Genomic DNA, 11566 nt, shown 5'->3' with positions numbered 1-11566 from the left:
TGTATTTCCTGTTTATGTAAATGTTGGTATTGATGTATTTCCTGTTTATGTAAATGTTGGTATTGATGTATTTCCTGTTTATGTAAATGTTGGTATTGATGTATTTCCTGTTTATGTAAATGTTGGTATTGATGTATTTCCTGTTTATGTAAATGTTGGTATTGATGTATTTCCTGTTTATGTAAATGTTGGTATTGATGTATTTCCTGTTTATGTAAATGTTGGTATTGATGTATTTCCTGTTTATGTAAATGTTGGTATTGATGTATTTCCTGTTTATGTAAATGTTGGTATTGATGTATTTCCTGTTTATGTAAATGTTGGTATTGATGTATTTCCTGTTTATGTAAATGTTGGTATTGATGTATTTCCTGTTTATGTAAATGTTGGTATTGATGTATTTCCTGTTTATGTAAATGTTGGTATTGATGTATTTCCTGTTTATGTAAATGTTGGTATTGATGTATTTCCTGTTTATGTAAATGTTGGTATTGATGTATTTCCTGTTTATGTAAATGTTGGTATTGATGTATTTCCTGTTTATGTAAATGTTGGTATTGATGTATTTCCTGTTTATGTAAATGTTGGTATTGATGTATTTCCTGTTTATGTAAATGTTGGTATTGATGTATTTCCTGTTTATGTAAATGTTGGTATTGATGTATTTCCTGTTTATGTAAATGTTGGTATTGATGTATTTCCCGTTTATGTAAATGTTGGTATTGGTGTATTTCCTGTTTATGTAAATGTTGGTATTGGTGATTCCTGTTTATGTAAATGTTGGTATTGATGTATTTCCTGTTTATGTAAACGTTGGTATTGGTGTATTTCTCTTTATGTAAATATTAGTATTGGTCGAGGTTTGATGATGTTGACTTGCAGCTAATTGCCTGTCACATGACCAGGTCCATTTCTTCTTCTTCTTCTTCTTCTTCTTCTTCTTCTTCTTTTCAAGGTACAGTCCATACCACTTAAGTGTATTCTTGGACCTTACAAAAATACAACGTGTAATCAATTATCTGTAAAAGCTGGTCATGTAAAAGTATACTTTGATTATAAGTGAATGGCATGACTAACCTTCCTATCTATTGTAGTGAACTTACGCCTGCCGTGACGACATCGTTGTAGTGTGGGCGTTGTTGTTGTGTTAGCGTTGTTACTGTGAAGGCGTTGTTGTTGTTGTTGTTGTTGTTGTGTTGGCGTTGTAGTTGCGTAAACGTTGTTGCAGTGCCGACATTGTTGTAGTGTCGACATTGTTGTTGTGTGGACGTTCTTGTTTTGTGGATGTTGTTGTTGTGTGGACGTTGTTGTTGTGTGTGCATTGTTGTTTTGTTGGCGTTTTTGTTGTGTAAACGTTATTGCAGTGCCGACATTGTTGTAGTGTAGTCATTGTTGTTGTATGTGCTTTGTTGCAGTGCCGACATTGTTTTGTGGATGTTGTTGCTCTGTATGCGTTGTTGCTGTGTGGGCGTTGTTGTTGTATGGGCGTTGTTAATATGTGTGTTGCTGTTGTTGTTGTTTTGTAGGCTTTGTTAGTGTGTTGGAGTTATTGTTGTGTAGGTGTTCATGTTGCGTATGCTTTGCTGTTATACGGGCGTTGTTGTTGTGTAGGTGTTGTTATTGTGTAGACGTTGTTGTTGTGTAGACGTTGTTACTGTGTAGACGTTGTTGCTGTGTATGCATTGTTACTGAGTAGGTGTTGATGTTGTGAAGGTTTTGATGCTGTGTAAACGTTGTTATTGTGTAAACGTTGTTATTGTTTAGGCGTTGTGGTCTAGCTGTTGATGTTGTGTAGACTTTGTTGCTGTGTAGGCGTTGTTGTTGTTGTTGTTGTGAGGATGTTGTTGTTGTATGGGCATTGCTGTTGTATAGGCGTTGTTGTTGTTGTGTGGGCGTTGTTTTTGTGAAGGCGTTGTTGTGTGGGTGTTGTTGTTGTGTAGGCGTTGTTGTTGTTTATATGTTGTTGCGTAAGTGTTGTTGTTTGTGTATACGTTGTTTCTGTGTAGGTGTTTTTGTTGTGTGGGCGTCGTTGTTGCTGCGTAGGTGTTTTTGTTGTGTGGGCGTTGTTGTTATGTGAGTGATGTTGTTGTGAATGTGTTGATGTTTTGTAGACGTTGTTGCTGTGTAGTCGTTGTTGTTGTGAAGGCTTTGTTGTTGTGTAGACGTTGTTGTTGTGTATGTGTGTTGTGTAAGCGTTGTTGCAGTAACGTCGTTTTTGTTATATTAAATATCATGGTTGTGTAGACATGATTGTGACGTCGATGTTGTTATTATGAATACACGTTATTTGATATATTTACATTTGCCCCCGCGCCGTCCCATTACAACAGTGTTAGAGGGCAAGTGTAATTATAAAGGCTATAATTACAACTGCTCGACTATAATTACGACTGCCTGTTTCAGGTGTAGGAATATGTAAACAAAGAAAATGGCCGCCTGAAATGTATTTTGAGGCAGGGCAAATGGTTTTAATAATTACATCCAGACAACCAGTTATTGTTTAAATACATTGTTGTGATGTATACTTTGTGATGTCGACATTGTTTTGGTGTCGGTATTGTTTATATGTACAATGTTGTGGTGTCGACATTTTAGTTATATAAAGTTAACATTGTTTTTGTTGACATTTAAATGTACTCGGAATTACATTCATAATGCAGTTTTAGATACTGAATCAAAGTACTATACATTTATAATCCACATCTTTACGAACAGGTGCTCTGGATGTGGTCGTATTTGAACATCGATATGATATATATTTGATTACAATGATGAGGATATTACCTAGATTATAGCTGTTGGGTGCTAATGACGTGGCTACTTTTACGTCACTAATACAATTTGATGAGCTGCTGTTGGATTTATATACGCACCAGTATACACAGGTTTGACATGACAACGCTAGCCCTATCACATGAGCTCAATCACATATCATCCCTGCAGACCAGGATTGGGTAAAGATTACACTTGCTGTTACCCAATGTAGGTTGTAAGAGGCAAATAGTGTGTGGAATCCTCCTGCGTGATCGAGGTTTAGCTGGTGCGCTTTCGACTTGCATGGGGACACAAGAGCGACCCATTTTCTGAACCCATTGTAATTTGGTTGTCTACATTTGCTCTCTACTTCCTGACATGCTTTTTTCTACTCTAGCGCCTTGTTTGACAATACGTCACTTTTGGGTGTAGTATTGGACATTTTCCCTAATGGGAATGACAATGGGGTTTGTCCCCAGGCCGGGATGGAAGGTACAGTATTTCAGTGAGGTAGCACTCTGAAGTCGGTAAAGTGTATTAGATCCACACTACCGCAAGGAGGCAAATACACAAACATACAGCCTCCAGCATGCATCTCATACGTAACTATACACATGTAGACACGTCCTTAAATGGTGTAAGATTATGATGGGAAACTCAACCCAGTCCAAACATATCCCAATCCAAACGGCCAGCGTTGTTACTACACTACTCCTACCATCTGAGCGGCATTAGATGTGGGACAGTCTCCGTTAGGTATGAACTAATTAAGTGGTTTTTTTTCATGAAGGTCACCTTCATTACTGCAATACTTTTACATATGTATGCACAGTGTTTCTGTCCTTTAAAAAATAACACCATCGAAATCGTGTTCATTTAACAGTGCACTGCACCAACTAGTGGTTTTTTTCTATGCTATATCGGATTTTCACAAGCTACAATGACGGTTAACAAATTCCTTTAAGATATTCGAAAACATTTTTGTTTGGAAATGTTGTTGATACAAACGTAGACAACACATATACACTCCACTATGTGCCCTCACAGACGGTTTCTAGATTACGCGTGCGGTTTGCGCTAGGGTAACGCATTGTGATCCCACAGGCTGGCGTTAACAGAGTGATATTGTGTTTGACCGGTTTGAAGACAGTGACCAGACCTGTTAGCCGACAGGTTTATCCTCAATATAATCTCGCTTTGATATAAATATAATTAATTAAATACACGAACACTAGTCTCCAAGGGAAGCTGTCTCTGCGAATAGCCCGTTACCACGGAAACACATATGCTAGTGGTGTAGAATGGCCCGCTGAAATACTCCGTGTCATGCAGCCGTTGTTATGATATCATCACATGTGGCGTGGGCCAGGTGAGCTTATGCCGTGGTGCGGCGTCCATCGTCCGGCGTCCGGCGTCAATATGTTACTTTAAACAACTTCTTTTCAATAACAAAAAGGCCTATGGTGATGATATTTGGCCAGTAGCATGCTGGGATGAAGGGCTACAAATTTGTTCAAATGAATGACCTTGACCCACTTTCAAGGTCACAGGGGCCAAATGCCTTAAAATCTTCAAACAACTTCTTCTTAATAACCAAAAGCCCCAGGGTACTGATATTTGGCCAGTAACATGATGGGATGAAGGGCTACAAAGTTTGTTCAAATAAATGACCTTGACTTATATTCAATGTTACAGGGGTCAAATATGTTGAAACCTTTCAACCACTTCTTAATAGCCAAGAGGGCTAGGGTGATGATTTTTGGCCAAAAACATGCTGGGATGAAGGGCTACAAAGTTTGTTCAAATACATGACCTTGAATTATATTCAAGGTCACAGGAGTCAAATATGTTTATAACCTTTAAACAACTTCTTCTGTATAACCAAAAGGTCCATGGTGATGATATTTGGCCAGAAGGATGTAATTGTTGGCATGAAAGGCTACCAAGTTTGTTCAAATGAATGACCTTCGTCCATATTCAAGGTCACAAGGGTCAATTGTCTTGAAATCTTTAAATTACTTTTATATAACCAACATGTCCAGGGTGATGATATTTGAAAAAGGGCGTTGAACTCGGGTTCGGTGTCTGGACAATTATTGTTGATTTAGACATAAATGAAATTATCCATTGTTTCTTTTATGAGTGTTGATGCATACATAAATCATGTAAAGACTGTAACCAGACTTTCAAAAATTTAAATTATTTCGTTCATATTCTCAACAAATGGAAATCAAAAGCTGATGGAATTTTAGACGATGAAAAATAAACGTGCATGGTGACCTATTGGTTTAATGCGGCTCTTTTGGAAAATATCTCCCGGTAGAAATATTAACAGAATCTGGTTAATGTTAGAAAACATCCGCGTTTTTACTTTTTGTGCCTGTGGCAAAACTGAAATTAAAAAGTCAAGAAGCACCGACAAAGAGATAAATGCAACGGTCATCAGTTCCAAGATTTTCCGGTTATTTTTCATCCTTCCGGAAATAACCGATGAAGGCCGATGATGTGTGACGTGTTTGTGACGTCATAGAATGATAATCTCTGAACGAAGTTTCATGCCTATTAGTATCACATTTTATGTGATAAACTTTTTCACTCAGAATGTATATATTTTTTTTTATCTAAATAAACAAATAATAAAACGTGAAGATTGTTTTCACTATATGAAGATATTCATGTATGGGTTGAAACACAATTGTCTTTGCTTCAAGGATACACTTCCTGTTTCCCCACTGTACGTCTACTTCTGGACGAGAAAAAATAAAGGTAACGTGTAGAAAGGGGAAGCAACTCTGTATACGCACGCATGTGTAACCATTAAAGAGCTTCGCTCGGGTTCTTAAAATATAGATTATATAGTCAGACAGCTGTCATTCTTGGACATTCTTTACTGCCGATGAAGGAACATAAACAATGTGGAGTTTGTTACGCCTACACTATGTAAAAATCTTATTTTGTTTATATGTAAGAAGATATTTGAGTTGCTAGTTGTGAAACATTAACCTACTAAATCCGTGTGGTTAAAGAGAAATTGGTGTTTTATATTAAGAAATTTGCGAAAGTTCAAGGGGCCCCCGAAAGAATAACGTGAATCAATTACCAGCTGCATGGTTGGTTTTCTATTAACGTTATATTTGGTCTTTTTTATTCTATGTATGCGTATTTTTTAATATACCACACCTTTTAATTTGGTATTAATTCTGACTGACGGTGATACATTTTAATTAAAATTGCACGGATATTCAAGCTCGCGCACGATGGGAACCGTTTATATAGATTGTTGGCATTTTAGTTTAAACTTTCTTTTGCAGTTTTACAGTCAGTAAACATTACACAAAGATTCTAAAACAATAAGGACAGAATAATCGCGGGCTGACGGATGTTATTCAATTATACTGAGGACTATGTATGTAACAGATGAGGGGTGTAAGCAGTATGCCAGACTGTCCTGGAGATTTATGTGTCTCAGATGATTATTTCAGAGGGTAGGCTAGAATTCCAGCTCTTTTTCAAAGGCTGAATTTTTCAAACTATAGTTAGTTGGAACGTCTCCGATAAATTAACATATTCCACACAACAATAAGGCAGGCGGATTGACCTATCAATTAAAAAAAAATAACAACAACATCTTCAAGTACATGTATCATTATTAATATTTACGTGAAAATTCGTTTGCTCCCTTTTTGACGTATTTATGAGGTGATCGAGCACGTACGTTCATGTGCGATACCAACTTAGTATAGAAGAGTGTCTACACATATTTAACAACGTTGTTTGAAACAGGGACAAAGTGTATGTCACGACAGGCATGTTCTGGAAAATTAGAACTTAAAAAATATTGTATAATTTACATATAACATGTTAGATCAGTGTCAAGTTATTTTTTCGAATCATGTGGCCATTCGCGTACAATATCATTCTTGTAATTTAATCCACAGTAATATAGATAATATATAGATATCGAATATAGTTTATCTGGAAGGATTGTAAAATATTTTAAAATGAATCCTGTTGGTGCCTCTTTTAAGTCGAGACAGTGTCACGAAAGACATGGAGAGAATACGATGATTTTGCATAATCCCCTATGGTGCCCCATTGATTTTATGTCAATTTTTAAAAAGTCCACTTTTCGAATGCTCCAGGAACCTTGGATATTGCAAATACTCTTAAAACAACTCATAAACTGTGTTTTACTAAACCGGAAATTATCGAGCAAATCCCGGAACCTTATCTCGGTCATAAAAACAGCATCGAATAATAATTCGATCGAAAGATGGATCAGAAATTTTGTCATTTTCAAGAATTCGATTGCATATAACATTATCGGCGCCCTCGCTTCAAAAGTTCATCTATTCCAGGAACTTCGAGTTTTTAATGGATCGCGCAAAATAACTTTCAACCCATATTTAGACGGTGTGTCCCTAGGGAAATTGGACATCCCGATTGATTAAGTCACACCAATATGTACATCAGTGAATATTTGACAGTAGAGCATCCCCGACCTCCGCCAAAACAGTGACTATGAATGGGAAAGTGTTTTACAGGCATGATTATAGATATATATATGTAATAAGATGTCCTGGAAAAATCAACAAAGTTACATGAGAATAAAATATAACAAGGCACGAACGGGATTCGAACCCCTGACCTCCAGTCACGATATATATGGTCGCTCTAACCGACAGAGTGACCTGATCCGTGTTAGCTCATTCATCCATTTAATATTGTGTTTTAGTCTTTTTATGATCGATGAAGAAACATCATTAAAATAAGTGTAAGTATCCATCCTGAGTATGTGTGTTGGTATTACTCTAGCACTGTCACAAACCAAACCGGATATAGACTCCCTAATGAGCCACGTGCTAATACCGAATTAGACAAGAGTTTTAATGTAATTACAGTTCCCACCACGGTGTTTACCTGCTATGAGTATCAAAGATTGACGTCACGTAAAGCCACTGGTGTTATTAGTAAGCTGTTATATGGTATCAGCTAGATTAAGCCTCGTAGAAATCGGCGAGTTGCTTATCTGTGATAAACAAATGATAATGCACTACTTTACCAGAAAACCAATTGATTAGTAGCTCAAGCAATTTGCAGCACTAGCTAGCGACGTTATTGTTTCCGTATGTGATACAGTTGGCCTGTTTCATAGGAAGAACTACCTGTTATTGGAAAACGTTTACTACAGGACCATGTTATACAGTATAAGACGTACTGACGAGGAGGGAACACCAGTTTTAATAGAGCCGCTGGGGAAATGTGATTTGTGCAGTACATAATATATAATATATTGCAGTGTATTTTGTTCGAGCAATATGTAAGTTACAATCCATTTATGTGTGAAGCATATACAGTGCCGGGTTACATGTCGTTATCTTAGTCTGCACCGTTCACAACATTTTCTTCTCGTTCACATGATTTATGTTATTTTTTTAATGAAATGTCCAAAGATTGTTAAATTTACTGGTTATATTTGTCTTGTAGGAAACAACGTAAGGAACTTGCTGGAAGGAGCATTTGAACATATTCAAAAAATTGGATGGCATCGTCATTTCAACACAATGTTGCATCTATGTGCCGCGAGGAGTCGCTATTAGTATCGGATACTGGTCAATGTAATCTCCCGCCTGTCATTGAGTGACGTCATTACTACGTCAGAGACGATTCAAACGAACGTTACGCTCACATATGAATGACGCCAACATCTCTATCGGCAGGAACTGGTCCGCCTGTATATTGCACACGTCGGCGCTCAGATCTGAGAATGACACCGACTCGGCTACAAAACAGTTCCCCGACGACGCGGATTTACCAGAAGGTGCCGAAATATTTCTAGGCCTGCTCCTAGTATGCATGATAGTAATAAGTTTCCTGGGAAACTCTGTGGTGTGTTTTATCGTTTATCAAAAGTCGGCTATGCGGTCAGCCATTAATCTTCTTCTCACCAATATGGCGTTCAGTGACATATGCACAGCGACCTTCTCCATGACGTTTTCGTTCTCAGCATTGTTCTGGAAGGAGCACATTCTAGGTCCAGAGTCGTGTAAGGTAATGCTCTTCCTGTTGGACACGTTTGTGTCTGTGAGTGTCTTCATGATCCTCACCATCAGCATGGACCGATATATGATCATTGTCCAGCGAAAAGACCGACTAACAACGTGTCGAGCCAAGATGCTGATGATCACGTCGTGGCTCGTTTCTATGGCGATGGCGTTTCCGTCGACAGTTGGATGGGGTGACTACAAATTCGTCCGAAGTCATACAATTTGTCGTCTCACATTTGACGGTCAAGCAAATGATGTTGGTTTTATGATTCTCAAGCTGTGTGTAACATATTTCCTCCCTGTCGTGGTGATGACATTCTCGTTCATACAAATATTAGGGGCTGTTCGTAAGAACAAATGCAGGGTTCACAACCACCCGAACATGGATTTCAGTGTCAGTGTTATCAGTAACAATGGAAGGCTTGGTATACCTGTCTTACAAAGGTCGTTTAGGGTAAGCCTCGATATGAGTTTTAAAACCAGAGCATTCAAAACCATCCTCATACTCTTTATCACGTTTGTTCTGTGTTGGACACCGCACGCGCTAAATACAATAATTTCCCAGTACCAGGGGACGGTTAGCAGGACGAGACACTTGATTCTCTTGTGGGTAGGATATGCAAATAGTGCTATAAATCCCATAATTTATAGTATTAGGATAAAAAAATTCCGTCAGACGTGTGGTATGTGGTTCCCCAGTCGACTTAAAGCGCGGACGAATATGACAAGTGTTACTAAGCGTAGGGTTAACCCCAGCGCAATGTACGAGTTCCAGGAACCGTCCAACACATCCAACTGACCAATCGGAACTGTAGGCTTTTACCAAAAAAGATATGCGTTTCAGGTTTCTCTACCCTTAGTTGTTGACTCCATCGAAAGCGGCTATTTAACCAAGGACACAATATGTCTAACTATCTGATCAGAGTGTTGAGTTTATCAAAATCATTTTTAGAGAAAACTTACTACAATACGTTTGTTTGTTACCGTGCGTGTCTTGACAAGAACCCTGATAAGTCTAAACAACGTTATGAAGGTTTGTCCTTTGCTTTCCTGCCACTTCTTTATTTTTGTACATGATCGGCACATAATGTAATACACTTTTTGTTTTGGTGACTTTGATTTGAAATGCTCTCTTCAACATTTGTCGCAGAAGTTGAGTTATAAAGATATCTGGGTTTAATATGTGATGTATGTAAACCAATATCATTATTAAGCTGTGTTGGAAAAATTTTTGAACGTNAAAGCTCCGTCGTACAGGCCTAAAAACCTATTATTACACCTCTACTTTATTTACTTTATATAAAAGTAATTGGTTAAATCGAGTATATCCCCACTTTTGCCTGAGTGTGTTTTAGTCCTTTGTGTTAGTCTGTGAACTAAAACACACCTACACTCGGGTGTTTCCGCAGAGCCAATCAGGCGAGAGGTGGGCGGAGCTTGTTTCCGAACTCGGCAGTGACGCGCGAGGTGGGCGGAGCTTGCTGCCGAGCTCGTAAGCATTTGTCTCCATTGCTATCAAAAGGGTATTTGGGACGTGAAGCTATTCCGTCTTTGCGTATTGCAGAGTTATCTTCTCTTGGGAGCAGGTGTTGATTGTTACGTCATTGGTTTGTGTGAGAAAATTACGTCGTTTTCTCAAAAGTTGATGACGTTACTCTCACAAACAAGTGACGTAACAATCAATACCTGTTCCCAAGAGAAGATAACTCTGCAATACGCAAAGATGGAATACAGTTTATGGTTCACAAATATGTTCTAGTCAAAACTATCTCTCCAGTGTGTATCGGTATAATAAAACGGTTAAAGTATGGGGTTGAGGCATATATAGCAAGTTTCTGGTGTCCCGAGACCAGGTCTATTTCCCGAGGCGAAACTTGCTATATCCCTCAACCCCATACTCTATGTACTAACAGATGTCGCTATAAACCAAGAACTGTTGCACGTGGCCGTTTTCCAATCGGAAACTGTTCGGGTCTTTTCGCCATACTGTTAATTATCCATTGACCAATTACGGTGTAACGTCAAATTCAAATTATGACTGAATTTCTGGAATGTTTTCATATTGAAGTTCGACATCGGTAAATATTGAAAACATTATATTATTCCCGAAAAAAAGTCTGTTCTACCATTTGACAAAACATTCTAAAATTTATCATGAATCGAAAGAAACCACTCAGAAAGTTGAAAGATTAAATTACACTTGTATTAATTGCGCTATGCAGTGCAACCGATAATGGCTACCGTGCATCGTGGAGAATATGTCTAAATGGAACTTTGTTGAAAACAATCACAGATATAAGTGATTTACAATTTACATGTATGTATGCAGCAAGATGTTAGTGATTTATATGTATGTATGCAGCAAGGTGTTAGTGATTGACGTGTATGTATGCAGCAATGTGGTAATGATTTACGTGTATGTATGCAGCAATGTGTTAGTGATTTACATGTATGTATGCAGCAAGGTGTTAGTGATTTACGTGTATGTGTGCAGCAAGGTGGTAATGATTTACGTGTATGTATGCAGCAAGGTGTTAGTGATTTACGTGTATGTATGCAGCAAGGTGTTAGTGATTTACATGTATGTATGCAGCAAGGTGGTAATGATTTACGTGTATGTATGCAGCAAGGTGTTAGTGATTTACGTGTATGTATGCAGCAAGGTGTTTGTGATTTACATGTATGTATGCAGCAAGGTGGTAATGATTTACGTGTATGTATGCAGCAAGGTGTTAGTGATTTACGTGTATGTATGCAGCAAGGTG

General features: G+C 38.0%; 1 protein-coding gene across 1 annotated transcript in view; it reads left to right on the top strand.

Moving 5' to 3' along the window:
• LOC110464133 (high-affinity lysophosphatidic acid receptor-like) overlaps nucleotides 1-9992 on the top strand; it is an 11802-nt gene extending 1810 nt beyond the window's left edge. The window contains exon 2 of the mRNA XM_021519199.1: nucleotides 8242-9992. Within this exon, the coding sequence (XP_021374874.1) occupies nucleotides 8446-9600 (1155 nt within the window). The 5' untranslated portion in view covers nucleotides 8242-8445 and the 3' untranslated portion in view covers nucleotides 9601-9992. The remainder of the gene's footprint in view (nucleotides 1-8241) is intronic.
• The last annotated feature ends 1574 nt before the right edge of the window (nucleotides 9993-11566 follow it).

This window comes from Mizuhopecten yessoensis, unplaced genomic scaffold, assembly GCF_002113885.1.
Source record: "Mizuhopecten yessoensis strain PY_sf001 unplaced genomic scaffold, ASM211388v2 scaffold10963, whole genome shotgun sequence".
Lineage (NCBI taxonomy): Eukaryota > Metazoa > Mollusca > Bivalvia > Pectinida > Pectinidae > Mizuhopecten > Mizuhopecten yessoensis.
This window is presented reverse-complemented; position numbering and strand designations above follow the sequence as displayed.